The following is a 20,793-nucleotide window of genomic DNA, read 5'->3' as shown; positions in this document are numbered from 1 at the left end:
CTGCCGTCTCCCTTGCCTCCTGTGCCTTTGGGATTCCACTGCAAAAAGGACCATGGTCCCTATTCAGCTCAGCTCCACTTCTTAACACTGAATGGAACCTTGAAGGTGACATCCAAACTTAGTCAGATATTCAGGTATACTCTAAATATGACCAACACTAGGTATCACCCTAACAGGTCGTTATTTTCACCATGTCCTCTGAGAAGGACTTAGTTGGATATCACCCTCATTTAATGATCCAAAGACTCTAGCCTTGCAGCCAGCCACTATCAGACCCAGGGCGAGAAACTATTTCTTCCATGCAAGATCCCTCTGCTCACACATCCCTATCAAGGTGGAGCAACCGGTAATTTCATTAATTGCAAGGTTGCCATGCAGATGGTTTGAGACCTTTCCTCCGAAAAGAAGCTAGTAAACAAGGAAAGCAAGGGAATTAGAGAGAGAAAAGGTCCACAACTTTCCTGTTTTTGAGAACCATTTCTTCTACAGGTAGTTTAGAACAAGTTGATGAAACCTACGGCACAACTGAGGCCACAGAGATAAGCCTGATTAAAGGCACGGTGGCTATAGGCTAAATAAAAGCTGCATGCAGCTGAGGGGCTTGATTTTAAGCAGTAAGAGCAAAATATTACAAAGACTACTTTCCCTGTGTGAGAGAGAGCTTACAAACCACACAGAATGAAGTGGCAGCTGTGCAAAAACAAACACAATTTGTATGTGCTCAAATTTTCCCCTGCTGCAATTATATCAGAATCTACAGAGCAGTCACCTTGACAATCAAAATGTATTCTGGACCTACCTTATCTTACTCTGTAAAAGCACCCCATACGCCGAGGGTGACATATCAGGCAGGGCTTACTATTTGACTGCTTCACAAATTCTACTTGCTTCCTTTCCTTCCACACTTATTTTCAGGATTTTTATTATTATTTTAAGTTTCATTGACAAAATAGAGAATTACAACCACAGAACTCTGGCCAAGTCTTCCACATGGGGTTGTATAACAAGGGCAATCTGTAAACGATGCAAGTTACTTCTCAGCAAGCATGACCAAAGGATCGAAATCATCCAAAACAGATGCAAGATCTACCTCTGATTACTCAATGGTGCACTCTAGCCATGCTCAATAGAACTATTCCTTTCTCCTCTGCATTTTCTGCTGATTTTTACTCTACGAAAGCATCAACTACGTAGCAATGCTTAGTACTTTACCGCTTCACAATTTCTACTGGTTAAGCAACAGTATTTAAAATAGACCCAGAAACATAATTTCTATCCTCCCTCAGGATCTCAGGGTAGTATGTGAAGTTAACCTTTTTCTTTCTCCTCTCACCGGTAGGCTGTCATTGCCTGTAACTGAGCAAAGAGGTAAATGGCAGCTTCATGGGGTTAGTTAAGCCCCAATTTATTTCATTGGGCCCACCCTAAGCAAGACCAAGTCGGCACCTAACCCATAATCAAGCAAACAAAATATCCAGAACACCTAATCAGCCAGTGTCCTTGGAAGACCCTACTTCCCAGTATTAAGAAACAGACCTTGGGTGGGAGAAGGACTTCTATTCCTTTCAAGGCGCAATTCTATAAACTGCGACCATGTCCCCTCTCCCCCCACAAAAAAGGTTTCAATCCTGCATGCTCTTATCTGGAAAAATGCCCCACTGAACTCAGTAAGGGCTTAGTGCTCAATTGGTAGAGCATCTCAGGGTCGTGGGTTCGAGCCCAGAGTTGGGCAAAAAGATTCCTACATTGTGGGGGGTTGGACTAGATGACCCTTGTGGTCCCTTCCAGCTCTACAATGCTATGATTCAAAGCAGAGGCAGTGCCTCAATTAACAAGGCTGCCTTTCCTGGAAAGGTGCTGCAAGCAATGCCTCCTTCCTGCTTCCTCTCTGCCAAACACCATGCCCTTCAACAGCGCAACGGTAATTATTAGTAATATTAATAACGGCCATTTTTCTAGGGGGGAAGAGGGCAAAGCAAAACACTTCGGGCTAAGTCTCCTCATAACATAGCGGTCAACTTTTCCCTTTTCTTGCGAGGAACCCTATTCGGAATAAGGGAATTTCCCTTTTTAAAAAAAGGGAAACGTTGACAGCTATGCCTCATAAATATATATACAGAGGGGAGCGACTCCTCAAACGCTAGAAACTTCGTTTAAGGAAAGCTGAGAATCCAGGATTCTTAGACTAATGTACACGATAAGATGTGATTAATATACCAACTGAAGGGAGGGAGGGAAGTCAAGACTCGGCAGAGTCAAAGGGAATATATGGTAATAGGAAGGATTGTTAGGAAAAGAATATCTAAAGAAAATAATAAAAATTTACTTGGGAAAAAAGAAGAGAATCCAGGATTCTTATCACCAATAATACTAATAATAATAATCACGACGACGCCCCCTCCCCCCCCGTCACAAGACAGTGATTTTGACTGTCACCTGTCAAGAGCAGAAGGGACGCCTATGAGACTGGAGCCCAGGAGAAGAGGAGGAGAGCAGGAGACCGCACGACAAGGCGAATGGACCTTCGTCGCCCTCCTCCTCCTCTTCCTCGGCCGCCTCAGCTCTCCCCCCCCCCCCCGCGCGTCACGCCGCCTCGTCCCCGCCCTGCCCTCCGCTCGTCTCCTAGGCAGCCCCGGCCAGAAACCGCCTCATCATTCGGCGGGAAAGGGAGGGAAAGCGCAGCTGCGTCACCATCGCCTCACCAGCAGCAGCAGCATCTGGCGCATCCCCTTGGAAACCCCGCGGATTCCCACGCGCCCGCCCGCCCGCCCGCCGAGCCAAGCCGCCTGTGGCCAAGAGGCTCACGGGAAGCGCAGTTCCAAGCCCCGTCGGCCGCCGCGGGGAGAGCGCGCGGGGGGACTCCATGTCCCAGGGTGCCGAGCGCAAGGGGCCGCGCCTCGCTTCGCCCGGCTGAGCTGTTCCGCGCTTGGCTCGTTCCCCGTCTGTGCGCGAGATGCCTCTGGGCGGTTTCCTAGCGGGGGTGGCTTGTTTGGAGAGGGGATGGCGCGCAGTGAATAAAAGGGAAACTGAATAAGATTCAATTCTGGACTCGGAGCGCCGCCCACCACAATGGGTTTTGCTGCTGTTTAGTCGTTTAGTCGTGTCCGTCTCTTCGTGACCGCATGGACCAGAGCACGCCAGGCACTCCTGTCTTCCACTGCCTCCCGCAGTTTGGTCAAACTCATGCTGGTAGAACTCATTCGAGAACACTGTCCAACCATCTCGCCCTCTGTCGTCCCCTTCTCCTTGTGCCCTCCATCTTTCCCAACATCAGGGTCTTTTCCAGGGAGTCTTCTCTTCTCATGAGGTGGCCAAAGTATTGGAGCCTCAGCTTCAGGATCTGTCCTTCCAGTGAGCACTCAGGGCTGATTTCCTTCACAATGGATAGGTTTGATCTTCTTGCAGTCCATGGGACTCTCAAGAGTCTCCTCCAGCACCATAATTCAAAAGCATCAATTCTTCGGCGATCAGGCTTCTTTATGGTCCAGCTCTCACTTCCATACATCACTGCTGGGAAAACCATAGCTTTAACTATACGGACCTTTGTTGGCAAGGTGATGTCTCTGCTTTTTAAGATGCTGTCTAGGTTTGTCATTGCTTTTCTCCCAAGAAGCAGGCGTCTTTTAATTTCATGGCTGCTGTCACCATCTGCAGTGATCATGGAGCCCAAGAAAGTAAAATCTCTCACTGCTTCCATTTCTTCCCCTTTTATTTGCCAGGAGGTGATGGGACCAGTGGCCATGATCTTCATTTTTTTGATGTTGAGCTTCAGACCATATTTTGCGCTCTCCTCTTTCACCCTCATTAAAAGATTCTTTAATCCCTCCTCACTTTCTGCCATCAAGGTTGTGTCATCTGCATATCTGAGGTTGTTGATATTTCTTCCGGCAATCTTAATTCCGGTTTGGGATTCATCCAGCCCAGCCTTTCGCATGATGAATTCTGCATTGTGGTCGGAGTACCGCTGACCACAATGGATTTTACTTCTGAGTAAATGTGCACAGGGGTTGCGCGCTCCTTGCGCCGCTTCAGTTTCTTGTCCGTGTGTGGCATATTTTTAGGCTCGGAAAGCTTCCCGATTTAGCCTGATCTTTACTTATAATTCAGCTTTACCCTAAATTTAGTGGGGCTTGGGCTGCAATTCTGTGCCCGCTTTCATGGAAGTGAGATCCTCTCCAATGAGTATTTATTCTGATTTATTTACGGGAACCGCAAACAAAGGTCATTATTTGGTGGGGGGGGGGTGAGCCTGTTGCAGCAAACCCACTTTAATTATGCAACCTGCATTTGCCAGTATACAATTTATTCTGTTGGTTCGGATGTACGTTTTATGGTGAGCTCTTTGCACATTTTGTAGCTGGTATAAAGCTTTCAATGAATTTGTAATTTTACAAGCTCTGGTTCAGTTTAGCAACAAGATTTCCAACACATTACTGCATATATATGGGGCCTTTTTTGTCCCCAAACCAGTGAGGAGGAGGTGAGAGCTCAGCTTCAAAGCATACCATAAGGCAGGGGTTCTCAAACTTGGGTTCTCTGCTGCTGTTGGATTACAATTCCCATCATCCTCAGCTATCAGGATCAATAGTCAGGGATGATGTGAGTTGGAGTCCAACAACATCTGCGAGTCTAATTTTGAGAAACCTTTCCTAACCTGCCACCTTCCAGGTGTTCTGGACTACCCCTCCCATCGGCTCTACACCCCAGCGCTACAAATCTGATTAAAGGTAAGGGGACTCCTGACCATTAGGTCCAGTCGTGGCCGACTCTGGGGTTGCGGTGTTCATCTCGCTTTATTGGCCAAGGGAGCCTGCATACAGCTTCCCGGTCATGTGGCCAGCAGGACCAAGCCACTTCTGGCGAACCAGAGCAGTGCATGGAAACGCCGTTTACCTTCTCGCCGGAGCGGTACCTATTTATCTACTTGCACTTTGACGTGCTTTCGAACTGCTAGGTGGGCAGGAGCAGGGACCGAGCAACAGGAGCTCACCCCGTCGCAGGGATTCGAACGCATCTGATTACGACTCTGCTAAATGTGGCTGATGGGAGTTGTAGTCTAAAACACCTGAAGGGCAGCAGGTTGGCCAAGGCTGCCATGTGCCCTGGAGATGGCTGGGGTGTGAACTACCTCCCCACTGAGCTCACAGCCTCACCTTCCTCAGGTAGGCTTGGGATGCACCTGCTGCTGACCAGCAGCCTCTGATACTTTTCCCATGGTGGACAGTGGCATTTTTGGGGGAAATCCCCCCTCCCTTCTAAGGGCACTTGGCACTGATCTACTCCTGAAACTAAACAGGTCTGCCCCTGTTGGCTGTTGGATTTCCTAGGAGTCACAGGGAGCCTGTATGTCAGTTAGGGCTGCCTGGCAGTGTATAGTCCAAAACATCTGGAGAGCACCAGGTTGGGAAGGCTGGTATTTGTTTTCTCCAGCTTCCTTCCATCTTATTTTTCCCTCTGGCAACTTGCAGCTCCTCCAATGCTCTCCCCCTCCCCACCTTTTATTTTACTTGATACAGAGGCATGATTTGTTTCCCTGGAGCCCAGGTTACAGTCCTTACTTAATAATCGCACTGGTTTCCTGTTCGTGCACCAAGCAGTTCTAATGGAAAATTTCCCCACAACCAAACCTACAAAGAAACCTGGAGGTTTTTTTTTATTATAGATTAGATGATTCATCGATGCACATTTGGTAAGGAACATAACCTTGTTAAAATTAGGCATTATTTCTCTTGCTCCTGTGCCCAGTGGTTTCAAAAAAAAAAAGGCACAATGCACTTCCAAGTCATGCTATGTAGAAATTCCAAACAATGTTGATTTAAAAGTCAATATACTGGGGGTGGGCATGAAATCTGCATAGAATTGCAGCTTCTATTATTCGGACAGGTGCAGTGTGAAATGTTTTGCTGAAATGATCTGATAACTTTATTTGTTCAGGGTAATATTCCTCTGAACCGCTTACACATTAGTGAAATTCTGTGTAGAGCAGTGTTTTGATTTCCTAGGAGACTAAGCGAGGGGAGCGCCAGAGCCCCATCGTACTGATTTGGGTTACATTTCACATTAAAACCCTTCTGCATTATGTAGTTAAGCTGTTGAATTTCAACAGAGCAGGAGGATGTCGAGCTAATTGCTCTAGGAACTATTTCCCCACCAACACCACCAGTACAGCTCTCATGGCAGTTAAGATCTGTTGGGACACTCCTGTTCTTGGTTGCTATGGCTGAGCTTTCTATAAACAGCAACAGAGCTTTCAGAGCATAAATGCTTTGTTCATTAGGGCTTCCTCTGCTCTGGTAATGTGCCAAAGTAGCACACACAGAGAGAGATGCATGATACAAAAGGTGATTCTATTTATTTTTAAACTGGGCCAACGGCTGTTGGTTACGGAATGAAGAAAAGTGGTATTATTACTCTTTGATGTACGTTGAAGTGGATCTTTGAGGCTTGGGGAAGCTGACAAAGTTCCCACTAGAAATAGTTTAGCTAAAGGTGCCAGGGAGCAAGGCATTTTCCACCCTCCATCCTTGCAAGTAAACAGTATTACGCTAGTTCAGGAACACATCTGAGTGGAGTAAAAGCACCTAAGAAGAGCATAGAGTAAGACCAGTGAAGGGTGTAGCCTAGAAGGCGGCCTGGTGATTGCAATATGCAAATGTATAAATATTATAATTTAAGTGGAAAAATCTCACAACAGTAGAAAAGACCATGACCAGTGTGTCCTTGCTCTGTCTGCAGTCTGGATGCTAACTGTTGATGGGCAACATCTGAACATGATGCATGGTGTATGTGAAGACTATTATAAATGTTCAATCTCTGCACATGTGCATCAGCTTGTCAGATGGAACCACCCCACTCCCCTCCTCTATTCTAGTGGTTTTCCAGACACACACACCCCGAGCCAATTTCAGCCAATGAGAGAAGCACTTGCACAGGGCTTTTGCTGGTGGGGTTAATTAGATGAATCCCACCCATGTTATTTTGCAGGGTGGGGAAATCCAAATCTGCTAATATTTGTATTGCCCTCCAGGTACTTAGCACCATGTCTAAGGTGCAATGAATCAAGTATAAATACATGGAGAAAGGGCAACTACTAAAACATTTTTTTAAAAACCCTGCATTTTGTAAAAGCGCCTTTTCTTTCTTACTGCAGATAAAACAGTTCACTTCACACCAGCCCTGTAATCAGCTAAATGAAGGTTGTTTTAAACAGCAGCTTTCTCTGAAAGATACTTAGGGACCATAGCTAAGCCCTCACAGAGCTTCAGTTCCCAGCAGCTTTAATAAACTACAGTTCCCATGATTCTTGTGGCGGCAAGAGATGTTCTTTAACTGTATTGTGTGCATGCAACCTTAAGGAAAGGAGCTGCAGTTCAAAATACTCTTGTGCTGGCAAATTTACCTATTAATTCCCACGGAGTAAAGTCACAGATGTGGAGGCATGGATCTGCTTCTGTGCATCACAGCTGCCATGTTTGGAACAAATTGCTAGATTGCACTGTGTCTCTGCATTAGAACCAATGGCAGAACTAAACTGTGTGATTTAGCTGAAGTTGAAAATAAGCATTACTGTACAGTATCGAATGTAATGCACCACTGAATTTAATGTGCACCTCAATTTTCAAAAGCTTGAAACCAAAGAAGAATTAGATGGCGGATGTAAATGCGCCATCCAGTCTAATGCGCACCCTAATTCTCGTGATGTAATTTGGCCAAAAAAGGTAAATACGGAACTTTTTCAGCTTTGAGGCAGTACCTGCCTTACCAAGAAGATAGCAAGGTTTGGGGTGGTGATAGGTTGCAAGGCACAGTGTACATGGCAATGAGCTTGTTGGGTCAATGGCCTGACTCTGTATAATGCTACTTCCCATGCTCAAAAGCCACAAGTCCAGATGCAGGGGGAGAGAAGGGAAGGGAGAAAGAAAAGATCAGAATGCCAGGTTTTGCAAAGGGTGTCAAATCTTTTTGTTTGTGAATTCCACTGCCAGCTGGTCACACTCATTATAATATAAAGCAGAGGTGACAATGGACATGCTAGGATCCTGGGAGGTTGAATCTATAAGGAAGAGCAGATAGTCTGGTTGGTTGGCATCTATCTATTTTGGGAGACAAAGGAGGAGGGTGCCTTTGGGGGTGAAGTCAAACTGTTGGAAGGTTATATATAATGTTTGTTGGTCATTAAGTGCACATAGTTTGTGTTTCAATTAGAGTCAAGTATGAATGCCTGATTTCCCTTCCAATTTTACTGCTTCACAAAGGATTGTACCCAAAGGAAATATCTGTTCCGCCCCCCCGCCCCCCGTGCCACTCTCCTCTCATGTGGGAATCTACCTAATCCCAGCTTCCCATGTTCATCCAAATAAGATTTCATCAAGACCTTCCATAATAAAGGTAAAGGGACCCCTGGCCATTAGGTCCAGCTGTGGCCAACTCTGGGGTTGCGGCGCTCATCTCGCTTTATTGGCCGAGGGAGCCGGCGTACAGCTTCCGGGTCATGTGGCCAGCATGACTAAGCCGCTTCTGGCGAACCAGAGCAGCGCACAGAAACGCCCTTTACCTTCCCGCTAGTGTGATACCTATTTATCTACTTGCACTTTGACGTGCTTTCAAACTGCTAGGTTGGCAGGAGCAGGGACCCCATCGTGGGGATTCAAACCACTGACCTTCCGATCGGCAAGCCCTAGGCTCAGTGGTTTAGACCACAGCGCCACCCGCACCCTACCCCTCCCCAAATCAATATCTGGTTCCTCCACCCACTTTTTAAAGGGAGAAGCAGGAAGGAGGAATCTGAACATACCAGGGTTAGTTTTAAAAGCATTTTAATGACATAGCATATATTTAACAGATAGGGTAAAAGTCTAGAGGTACAGTTCCATACAACCGAAAGCCAGTTCCAGTACTATCCTGACTACAGGCCCAGTCATTGAGAAGTCATTCCTATTAAATGTATTTCTTTTTTTTCTGATTGTGCAGTAAGATGAAAATTGTTCATTACAATAGTTACAGTGACAGAGAAATGCACACTATGTATCAAAGAGCAAAAGGTAATGTAGCAAAATTATAACACAGTGTAGCTGCTGACAAGCAAGTTAACCATTGGAGTAACATTTTTTTTGTTTTTGTTTTTTTTTTCTTCCAGTAAATGCTTCAGTTCCACTTTTACACTTAATCGATGATTTTAAAGGGTTTTGTTTTTTTTTTAATTATACATCTAGCCTTATTATACTTTTTTTACTAGAATTATCTGAAACATACAATATAATGTATTTCAGCAAAAAAAAAAAAAAAAAAATCAAAATTACAGATTATTTAAAACCGTTATCAGTATGCTAAGTCTTTCTTTCTTTTTTCCCAATACCAACATTCTTAACTGTCGTTGCCGGATGTGGGGTTTTGGCAGGGGGTGGGCGGTGACGGGGGGGGGGGGTAGAAAGCATCACGTCCATGTTTAAGTTCACATAAACAAGATGCCCGGATATAGAAATGGTTTTGGCCTGTACGTTAAATGTTGAGCTGCACTCTTTTGTCACGGTAGAAGAATATATGCCACCATTTCATTTACCAGGGTTAGATTCGCAGTGGGGAGAACCAAGTAGCCAAGGCTCAGCACGACAACCTCAGACGGAAGTGGAAAAAGTGTCTCTGTGTGTTTCTGCGTGTCTGTCTGTGTGGGCTTAGGAACTTTGCAAGCACCTTGTATTCCAATAACACTAAAATAGTGATGGGTTGGGGCGGGGTGGGGCACTGTTTTTTTCCAAGACAGCCTCAAAAAATCGAGGAACAGTTTAAATAGTAAAGATCTAATCTACATTAACCTCGTTAAAAAGAAAAAAAGGAAAGAAAAAACCAGAGAAAGAAAAGGAAGGAAAACAACGAAAGGAAAAAAACCCAAAAACCTGGCTCTTCTCTTTTACTCAGAAGCTGCCCAACGCACCTCAGACGTATTTGTAACTTTAGAATCTTTTTGTGTATTTTTTGTTTTGTTTTAAATGCTCTATAAATAAAAAAATTTAAAAAAATTAAATCACATTGAGGAACATTAGGCACAGAGAGTAATGTATTGGTTCTGAGCTTGCATGCTGGAATTCCACTGGAACGGTCGAGAGAGGTGCAGCGTGTAAAAGATAGGAGGGAGTTCACTTCTTTTTCCCAAAAAGGCTGAATCTCTTCTCTTTGTCTTTCTCTTTCTCTTTCTCCCGCTTGCCAGGACTGGACTCGCTGGTTATTGTCACACTGGCTGGCAGGGTCTGGGCGCGGCTCGTCGCTGGGGTGCTGTGTGTGCTTGTGGACAACTCGGTTTTGTCCGAGATCGCAGAGGCAATGGCCTGGATCCATGCGTTCATTTCCTCCTGTGGGGGGTGGGGGAGGCACGACAGGAAGGTGTTTAAAAAGAGAGAGAGATTTCAAGGAGCCCCAGGCCTTCCCACGCTTTGAAAATAAATAGCTTAAGGCAGAGCTTCTCAACCTTTTTGTGCCCATGGTTCCCGTAACCAACTACAGTGGTACCTCAATTTTCGAAAGTCTCCGTTGCTGAACGTTTCAGTTTTCAAACGCCAAAAAACCCGGAACTAAATGCATTCTGTCAATGGCTTTTGCTGAGGTTTTTTTTTTTTTTTTTTTTCAATTTTCTCTACTCAATTTGCAGGCTGCCCTTTGCGCCTCACTTTTCGAAAGTTTCGGAAGTCGAACAGTCTTCCAGAACAGCTTACGTTCGAAAACAGAGGTACCACTGTACAATAATAATAATAATAATAATAATAATAATAATTTTTTAAATTTATATCCTGCCCTCCCCAGCCGAAGCCAGGCTCAGAGCGGCTAACCACAATAAAAGTAACACAGTTTACATAAAATCAATTACAGTGGTACCTCGGGTTACGTACGCTTCAGGTTACAGACTCCGCTAACCCAGAAATAGTACCTCAGGTTAAGAACTTTGCTTCAGGATGAGAACAGAAATCGTGCGGCGGCGGCGCAGCAGCAGCAGGAGGCCCCGTTAGCTAAAGTGGTGCTTCAGGTTAAGTACAGTTTCAGGTTAAGAACAGACCTCCGGAACGAATTAAGTGCTTAACCCAAGGTACCACTGTAATTGAAATGTATTCTAAAATCAATTCATTCTAAAATCAATTCAAAATCAAATTAATGGCAGCCATTGGGCTAGAGTTCTGTGAGGATTACCGAAGGAGGGGGTCAGGCTGTGCCCTGGCCAAAGACCTGGTGGAACAGCTCTGTCTTGCAGGCCCTGCGGAAAGATGTCAAGTCCTCCAGGGCCCTAGTCTTTTGTGACAGAGTGTTCCACCAGATCGGGGCCACGGCCGAAAAAGCCCTGGCTCTGGTTGAGGCCAGCCTAACCTCCCTGTGGCCTGGGACCTCCAAGATGTTTTTATTTGAAGACCGTAAGGTCCTCCGTGGGACATACCAGGAGAGGCGGTCCTGTAGGTACGAGGGTCCTAAGTGCCTCTGGGACTGGCCAGGGGGTACTATGTTCCTGCCGCACCCCTGTGGGACTCAGGAGCCCAGTTACATCACCCCTTGCCTGCAGAGCTGACAGCCTCTCACCCTTTTTCGAACACCCTCTCTTGTGGAGCGTTCCCTCAGCCTCCTCTCCTTTCCTTGGGGGTCCTCTGGGCAGCCGCTGCTGCCGCCACTGGTCTCTGAGCCACCCCACCCCAAAGAGAGTTGTCTCTTCACAGTGGCCTGGGAAGAGGATGGCCCCAGCCTTAGTGGCCCAACGGAGACTGGCCAAAGGAGAACGAGAGGCCGGCACCTTACTTTGGGCAGCAGCAGTGGGCGCTGCTGGGCTTGCATGGTGGAAAGGTTCCCCTTCAGCACCGGGCACTATGCTGTCAGGCAGGCCTCGCACACAGCAAGCAAAACAAAGGCCAGTGCCTGCCTGCCCGGCCTCCCACTTGTCTGTCCATTTCCAACAGCAAGTGCTGGTGGACTGACCATCTGGGCTCCCTCACCCGCTTGCCTGTTTACTCTAAGGCTGCCTCAGCTCCTGGCAACCAGCGCCCCCTGGCCAGTCCCAGAGGCACCATTCACCTGGGGAGCTGGTAGCCCGGGCTGCTGCAGCAAACAGCCACACAAGCCTTTGGGAGGCAGACACGCGAGAGGGCATCAGAGGAGGGAGGGAAGGAAAGAGGGACAGAGGCCAGTGTTGCTTGCGGCACTCCTGACCATCACTGAAGGCACCCCAGGGTGCCACGGCACACTGGTTAAAAACCACTGGCTTAAGGGATTCTGGTGAACTAAGGCAACTTTCACACCATAAATTTTAAACAGCCCCACTCCAACCTGCAAGAGACTCCAGGGCTTCCTGAGATTTCCCCAGGGGTTGGTTAAAGGTAAAGGTAAAGGGACCCCTGACCATTAGGTCCAGTCGTGGCCGAATCTGGGGTTGCGGCACTCATCTCGCTTTATTGGCTGAGGGACCCAGTGTACAGCTTCTGGGTCATGTGGCCAGCATGACTAAGCCACTTCTGGCAAACCAAAGCAGCGCACGGAAACGCTGTTTACCTTCCCGCCAGAGTGGTACCTATTTATCTACTTGCACTTGGACGTGCTTTCGAACTGCTAGGTTGGCAGGAGCAGGGACCGAACAACGGGAGCTCACCCTGTCGTGGGGATTCTAACCGCCGACCTTCTGATAAGCAAGTCCTAGGCTCTGTGGTTTAACCCACAGCGCCACCCGCGTCCCTCCAGGGGTTGGTTATCTTGGAATAAAGGTCAGTGGAGACTGTAGAGCTTAGACTACGTCCCCCACTCTCATCACCGCAAAAATTCTGCAAGCACCCCCTGAAACGTGTGTGCCCATCACAACAGAAATTCCAAAGCTGTCTGGCGTTGCGATATCATAACATATATGCGGAGAGCGAAGGTGTCTGTCAAGCCAGAAGCCCAGTGTTTCCCAAATTTGGGTCTTCAGCTCTTGCTGGACTACAACTCCCATCATCCCTAGCTAGCAGGTCCAGTGGTCGGAAATGGTGGGAATTAGTAGTCAGCTGGAGATCCAAGTTTGGAAAACACTTCAGTAGACACTGTGCTGGGAACTTTTTAATGCTTGCCATTTTATTGTTTTTATATTTTCCTGGAAGCTGCCCTGAGTGGCTGGGGAAACCTAGTCAGATGGGCGGGGTATAAATATCATAATAATAATAATAATAATAATAATAATAATCATTATTATTTCAAAAGGGGAAGGGCTGCTGCTCAACGCACATGATTTGCATGCAAAAGGTCTTGGGTTCAATCTTTGGCATTTCCAGGGAGGGCCAGGAGAGGTGCCCTGTCTGGAATGCCAGCAGTATCGACAGTAGTGAGTTTGATGATTTCGTGTATGGCAGCTTCCAATGTCCTATTGCTTTATGCAGAATGCGGCTTCAGGAGATCGCGGTGACAGCAAGACACCAGTAGCACCAACATGACTTTAGAAAAAGAAGAAGAACCCAACAAGGGACAGAAACTTACATCGTCTTTGGCTTGGAAGAGGTACTCATTGCCGTCAGTTAACCTGAAATTCAGAACGACAACATCAGGATAAAGAAGCTGCTCTTGCCAACCAGTCGGGAGCAACAGGAACTGCGGACCTCGTTCTTTTTGCACCAGTAACCCCGCGAAAGGCTCGTTGTTGGCGGATGTACTGCCCACCCCAGTTTTAGAGGCACTGTGCGTACCCCGACACGTCCTTGTGTGCTCCATCCCAATGGAGCACATGTTCCCATTTTGAGGTGCAGCCCTGCCACTGCCTTTGGCATGCCAGCTGCCACACAAGGCTGGGCGACTGTGGCAGTCCCAGGAAAGCAAATGCAACATGCTTCCTGCATTATTCTTTGAATTCTGCAGAAAGATCCTACAAGGCACTGCTCTCTATAAAACCATAGCCAGAGAAAAGTTCATGTGCTTGTTTACTCCCGAGTAAGGACATAAAAAGAGCCTATTGGGGAAACCAAAGTGGTGGCCTCCACATTGTGGCCTCCACTTCCCATCATCCGCAACCAACATGGCCAATGGAAGTTGTAGTCCCAAACATCTGGACATGTGGTCCAGCATCCATTTCCCATAGTGGCGAATAAAATGTCTCTAGGAAGCCCACCAAGGGCCCCTTATAGCAGTCTCCCCCAACCTGGTACCCTCCAGATGTCTGGGACTACAACTCCCACCAGCGTTGGCCAGTATAGCCAATGGGCAAGAGATGGTGGGAGTCAAGCGGATCCTTCCGGCAGGAGTTCCAAAACCTGGGCATCACCAGCCAGGCATCTAGCGGCAGCAGGACATAGAGATGGTCCTCTCCCCATGGGCAGACAGGTCCCTGTAGGAGATGTTGGTCCTCCAAATGGTTTAAACATTTGTGCACTTGGCAGAAGTATATGGATGTTATGGATGTTTGGAGAATCCAAGACTCGCTTTCAATTGGTGTGGCTTTCTCTGTTCTTACAAACCAGCCTCCCCCACTCCTGTATTTGCAGTGTTTTGTCACTGCCTGAAGAATTTTTTTAAAAAAAATTTAAGCTGCACCTACATGATCATGGCTTGGTGGACACTGAGAAAGACGTGGTGTTGTGTGTGCAGAAAATCCCAGCTTCTTCTTTTTTCCATTTTTTAAAAAAGATGGTTGGTCATGTTTGCACATAACCCGAAGATCACCGGGGTGGGAGGAATTGGTGGCTCTCCCTGACCATTGTCCATGGTGGCAAGAGCTGATGAGATTTGAGATCTAAAGCAGAGGTCCTCCTGCTGACTGGTGGGAGGAGATGGGGGAGTGCAGAAGTCCAACCCTTTGGCTGAGTTTGTTCAGGCTCATCTACATAATGCTAAACTATGGTTCAGCAGGGGAAACTGAAGGGATGCTCAGTCTCAATGAGATGCAAGAACTAGAAATCCTTGTTCATTCAGACTATCTTTGGCTGCAATGAAGAACCTTCACAATTTCCGAAAGCATCAATTGCCTCCCTGCTTTATGGGTTGGGTGCCTCTCTGTTGCTCTCTGCTATTTTAATAAGCGTAATAATCTCTCCCTGCCTTTGTGAACTGCTTAGATAAGGCTTCCTTGCTTTGCCTTGTCTGCTTAGGGCTAAGGTAATGCTGAACCATTTAATGCAAGGTGCCGTGGAAGGGATACACGCAGGAGCACACTTGGGAGGCGTACTATAAACCTTTGAAGAAGGATTAGGCTGCCCTGCCGCTTGGGAGACAAGCTATTGCTGTCTGTGCTCGGAAAGCCAAACGGTGAGGGCAGGGGGAGAACGAGGACCCAAAAGGTACTGCTGCTGAAGTCACAAACCTGTGGCTGGTGTGGTGGGGATGCTAAAGATCATAGACTCATGGAACTGGAGAGCTGGAAGGGACACAAAGGGTCATGTAGTCCAACCCCCTGAAATGCAGGGATGCTACCCTCTCTGATGCCTCCAGCACAGAGAATCAAAAATCACTGTAGCGGTACCGTTGCAAGTAGAAGAGCTGAGGATATTAAGATGCTTGTGGGGAGCCCGACTCTGGGGTTGCGGTGTTCATCTCGCTTTATTGGCCGAGGGAGCCGGCGTACAGCTTCCGGGTCATGTGGCCAGCATGACTAAGCTGCTTCTGGCGAACCAGAGCAGCGCATGGAAACGCCGTTTACCTTCCCGCTGGAGTGGTACCTATTTATCTACTTGCACTTTGATGTGCTTTCGAACTGCTAGGTTGGCAGGAAAAGGGACCGAGCAACGGGAGCTCACCCCGTCGGGGGGATTCGAACTGCCGACCTTCTGATCGGCAAGTCCTAGGCTCTGTGGTTTAACCCACAGCGCCACCCGCGTCCCCTAAAGTCCTTAAGAGAGGAATTAAAGGGAAAGAACGAGGCCCAACCCAGATATCCCCTGTGAACTGATCTCGGGACATTTCTAGAGGGCCATGTCATCTGCAGCACCCAGGGGTTGTGCTGTGAATTGTGGAGGTAACGCTCCGCTTTGCGAAGGCAAACCTTGCACCAGACATGCAACAGTATGTCAAGGAGTGTTGCGCCTGCTTTCCCTGACCTTTTGCCTTCTTGCCTAGAAAACAGGGTTCCCCCCCCCCTGACCTTTTGTCCTTTCGCAGATTTGTTTACTAGACATAACGCTTGGCTGGAGCATGGCAGGGAACACAGACGTAATCAAGTATCTGGGAACATTCAATGGAAGCACCTGCTGACACGTGTATTTGCTAACACTAGCAATGTGCGTACATGGAAATATGTTAAGTTCAGGGTGGTTTCACTATTGTTTCCAATTGCTGACTTCTGCTAATAAAAGGAGCCTCGGCAGAGCTAGCCGGCAGCTTGCTTGGAGCACAGTTGCCAGCGTGCTTCTGCACAGCTCACCTGCATTCAACCTCCTGTCGCCTCCCTTATTCCTACAGTGAATGCAGTTGCTCAGAAGATCGGTGGATGTGGATAATGTCTGCAAACCGCTGGTGCAGGGAGCCTGGGAACTATCAGTTCCCATCCCTGTGGGGAAAAGGAAAAGTCTCTCTCTCTCTCTCTCCTTCTCCTGCAGGAAGAGGTGCCTTACCTTAGCTTGAACACATGCTTTTTCTTCTTGTATTCAACCGCCACTTCGCATGCCGCTTCTTTCAGGCTGACGGGGATCTCGTTGTGGTAGGGGATGCCCGAGGAAGCAGCCTTGGCATCTTTGTAAAAGCCCATGTCTTGCTTGTTAATGACACAGTAGACGTTATGCCAGGATCTTGGGAGACAAATGAAATAACAAGGCAAGCATTAAGGCCGCCGTCACGGATAAGCGCAGCTTCCTCCTTGCTTTTCTAATGCTGCAGCATTGCATAAGCAAATCAAAGCTCTTTTTCTGCGAGAAGATAAAACGGTTTATGGGCAAGAAGTTTGCACGACACAGCTCTGTTATAAAAGGGAGAGGGAGACAGAGAGAACAGGTTGCTTGCAAAAACAGAAGAGATTTCTCAATGCTATGCCATTAGGGTTTTTGCATCTTAATGATTTTATGTGCTGTGCCTAATGGTTTTCTAAAATGTTTCTATATTGCTGTACCCAGCGCTGATATTTTGAGAGAGGGTAGATAAATAGCAGCACTATTTGGAAGTAAACATGCTGGGTGTTTTCAGAGGGGAAGCTGCCAAGCCTGAAAGCTATCAACTTGGATGCATCATTTATTCAACATTGTTTACTTGGTTATTTCTATCTTGCCTTTTTCGATCCAAAAAGGATTCTGACACGATGCAATGAAAACCACCAATCCACTTAAAACCTCGACATTTCAAGATGAAAATAGCCAGCAAAACCAAGGGGGTGGGGAGAGTGTGTGATGCTGTAAGCATCTGAGATAGAAGGGGACCAAAATCAAATCTATCAAGAGATAAATCAATTCAGATTATTTATATTATCCGCATGCCACCTGACGACAAAAATCCTTGAGGAGTTTTGAGTTTGGCTGTGAATCCTTGTGAGCAGGAATCTGGAATGCTCACCCCATCTGTGTAAGTCTTTGCAGGAGGGCCACTGCCATAAATGAGGACAGGATGGCTGGTGGTCACCCCTCTCCTTTCAGCCATGCAGAGAGGAAGTGACAACACTAAGGGAGGATATTCTTAGGCTCCAGGAAGAGTCAGAAAGAGGAAAGCCGAGAAATGCAGGAGAGCAGAGAGGAATTTTTGGGACACACATTCCGCCCTGCTTGCAGAGTGAGCAGCAAACAGGAACAGGGACCACGAGGTGGATACTTCGGAGGTTGCAATGTATGGGAGGAGGAAGATGCAGGAGATTATCGGGGGGGGGGGTGCCTGTGTGCAAGGGAGGTTGCACAGAAGGCGAGGCGAGGAGGCACAGGCACGGGGTGGAAGTGAAAACAGGGGTGCAAAGTGGGACCGCGGAACAGAAGAGAGAAACACGTTTGGGAAGGGGAGTAGCGAGCTGAGTAGCTGCATGCGGAACAGGGGCGCGGGCGGGAGGAGGGAGCAGGGGTACAGCCCCTCGTTTCAGCTCGTTCCTTGCTGGAGCAACTTCAGGGGCCCGTGTTTCCCCGGGCACAGCCTGACCCTGCCTCCAGCTCGAACCTCACCTTGTCCTACACCCCCGTGGAGCCTGGCCACAGTGCAGAGCGGGACAGCGCCCTCTAAAGCAGCGTCCAAAGGACCAATATATCAGGTCTGGGAAAGAAATAAGAACCTTCTCGAAAGAAAAACACCATGGTGGATTTCACCAGTAGAGGTCTTAACAATAAAAAAAAAATAACATGGAAGGGAAGACAGCCACCTACGAAGATTTGGTAAGAAAATCAGAACAAGGGCTTAAACTTAAACCGTATGAGGAAATAAAGGATCAATTCACCGGTTGGCTACAATATCATCAGGTGAATGATATGTTAAAACAAGATAAAAGAAAAATGGGCTTTGAGGACAAGAAATCAAAATTCAATATAGAAATAATAGAAGGCAAAAACAAAACATTGTCTAAATTATATGACATATTACTGGAATGGCATACAAAAGACGAGGAAGTCAAAGAGGCAATGATTAAATGGGCAATTGACTTCGGTTATAACATCGAGTTTGAAAAGTGGTTGAAATTGTGGAATAGAGATATTAAATTTACGGCCTGTACGAGTTTGAGAGAAAATGTTTGGAAAATGCTCTATAGATGGTATCTTACGCCGGCAAAATTGGCTAAAATCTATAGATCAGAAAATAAGACATGCTGGAAATGTGGTGAAGTGGAGGGAGACCTCTACCATATGTGGTGGCAATGCAACAAGGTGAAGGTTTTTTGGGAAGCAATTTATAATGAACTTAAAAAAGTTTTTAAATATACTTTTCCCAAGAGACCTGAGGCCTTTTTGCTGGGAATAATGGGTAAGGAAATAAAAAATGAAGATAAAAAAATATTTCTCTATGCCACCACAGCCGCAAGAATTATGCTGGCACAAAACTGGAAAATAGAAACTATTCCTAACATAAGTGACTGGCAGGTCAAAATGATCAACTATGCCGAGCTAGATAGATTAACAGGCAGAATACGAGACCAAGACGACCAGAAATTTCAAAAAAATTGGAGTAAATTTTGGAAATATATTGGAACGGATATATAGGAGGAACTGGCGGTATTAGAAAAACTTTATCAGCTAATAACTATAAACTTTAATAAACTAATTACGCAATCCGAGATTTATTTGACACTTACCAAAAGGGTGAAGGGAAGTCAAAGGCTAAGGAGAGCCTAACGGTTATATTATTATTTTTTGTATGATTGTATGTTTTCTTTTTGTATAGAATGAAAATAGGATGAATAATTTATGTTAAAATGTTTATTTTTGTATCTGTTAGTTCTTTTTTCTTTTTTTTTTTTGTACAAATTCTGAATAAAAATTTACTTGCAAAAAAAAAAAAAAATAAAGCAGCGTCCAAAGGAAGAGGAGAGGAGAAAAGGATATTTGGAGGGGGCAGCCCTCGCCCTTTGAGCAAGTAAGGAGGGAACAAGAAAACAAATGATATTGGGAATCGGGGGGTCTGGGACCAGAAGCCTTAGTGGTGGCAAGTCTCTAACAAGAGGTTGGTGGGAAATAAGGAAATAGGGGTGGGGGAAGGAGGATAAAGGGGAAACTTGGGGGGGGGGAATCCAGTGATGAAGCGGCGATGACCCCCACTTGTATACCACGAAGGAAGAACATACTGGAGCTCTGGGGATCCTCCAGAGGTGGAGAAGCACGGAGCAAACCTAACAAACCTGTTTGAAGCCTTCTTGTTGTGTGACTCCCATTCGTGTTTGCGATGCAAGAAGCCCTCCATCAGAGTGGAAGGGGCTTCTTGCGTTTTGGCCGGGAGGGTGGCGGCTGTCTGGGCCTGGAGGCCAGCCTTGGCTTTGCGATCGGCAGTCGGCGAAGGGACGGGACTGGTCTCTTTGGAGCTTGTCCTCTGGTCCGCTGCTCCATTGACCATTTCGTTGGCTTCCCTCGACTCTCCCATCTAAGAAACAAGAGTGGGACACGTAAGCCACTGTCCGGCGGCAAGGCTGTTGCACGCAGCACTTTCTCGTTTAATCAAAGAACATCTTAAATGTTCCGTTTGCAAGGCTTGGCCCCAAGCTGTGTACAAAAGCCCAGGGGGTTCCAGTAAAACTACTCTCGCCCCCTCCCCATTGAAGAAACAGAGGGCTGGAGGAATTAGAACGGTATCATTAGATTAGTACCCAATTGATAGAGGTGAAGGAACAGGAGAAAGGGAGAGGGTAACCCATCTGTGAGAGTTTTACCGCTCTTGGCTTTGCTGATCAAATCCTTAAAATGCCATGATTGAGCAAAGGCAAACTGTACATGCAACAAGGACTTCTCTATTAAGAGGCTATAGAGAACGCAATTCTTTGCTGTTCCGTAACTGGGAATAAGAAACTGGGCCCAGGATTGTGGCCGCACTTGTCAACCGCAAGCGTTTTTGACTGTTCCAATATTGCAACAGTAAGAATCTCACTTCTGTTAAGTTCAGAAAGATCGTGAAAAAGGAAGAGAAAGCCAACTGATTCACGTCAGCCGCCTTTCAATGCATCTACAACGTTACTGCCGCTGGGTCTGTGCAGTACCTCTATAGATGCATTAAGCCAGTGGAAAGAGTATTGCTAACAGCATTCACAGAAGCACCCCGATGTGACCCGGACCCACCTGCAAATTCCCCCACTCCATCACACCCATCCCCAAGGTGACAACATAATCAGAAGACAACATGCAGAAACTGGTGGGGAATATCCGAGGGCAGCATGCAATGTCATCGTGTCCCCCGTCCTAGTTAGAAGAGCTTGGATCGTCAAAGACAGGCAGGTTT

At 46.8% G+C, this 20,793-nt stretch overlaps 2 protein-coding genes across 7 annotated transcripts in view; both read right to left on the bottom strand.

Annotated features, from left to right (window-relative positions):
- Positions 1 to 2,557, bottom strand: part of EML6 (EMAP like 6) — a 176,275-nt gene extending 173,718 nt beyond the window's left edge. For all 4 annotated transcript variants that reach the window (XR_013984757.1, XM_081000806.1, XM_081000802.1 and 1 more), the window contains exon 1: positions 2,437 to 2,557. The gene's annotated coding sequence lies outside the window, so the exon portion shown is untranslated. The remainder of the gene's footprint in view (positions 1 to 2,436) is intronic.
- A 6,242-nt stretch (positions 2,558 to 8,799) lies between these two features.
- Positions 8,800 to 20,793, bottom strand: part of SPTBN1 (spectrin beta, non-erythrocytic 1) — a 225,325-nt gene continuing 213,331 nt past the window's right edge. For all 3 annotated transcript variants that reach the window (XM_081000778.1, XM_081000776.1, XM_081000777.1), the window contains 4 exons: positions 19,706 to 19,944; positions 16,527 to 16,700; positions 13,468 to 13,510; positions 8,800 to 10,346 (listed from right to left, as the gene is read on the bottom strand). In XM_081000778.1, coding sequence (XP_080856904.1) covers positions 10,134 to 10,346; positions 13,468 to 13,510; positions 16,527 to 16,700; positions 19,706 to 19,944 — 669 coding nt within the window. In that variant the 3' untranslated portion in view covers positions 8,800 to 10,133. The remainder of the gene's footprint in view (positions 10,347 to 13,467; positions 13,511 to 16,526; positions 16,701 to 19,705; positions 19,945 to 20,793) is intronic.

The sequence above is a fragment of the Podarcis pityusensis genome (genome assembly GCF_964106645.2).
Source record: "Podarcis pityusensis genome assembly, chromosome: 3".
NCBI lineage: Eukaryota > Metazoa > Chordata > Lepidosauria > Squamata > Lacertidae > Podarcis > Podarcis pityusensis.
The sequence above is the reverse complement of the archived record's forward strand: the minus strand, read 5'-3'. Positions and strand labels throughout refer to the sequence as shown.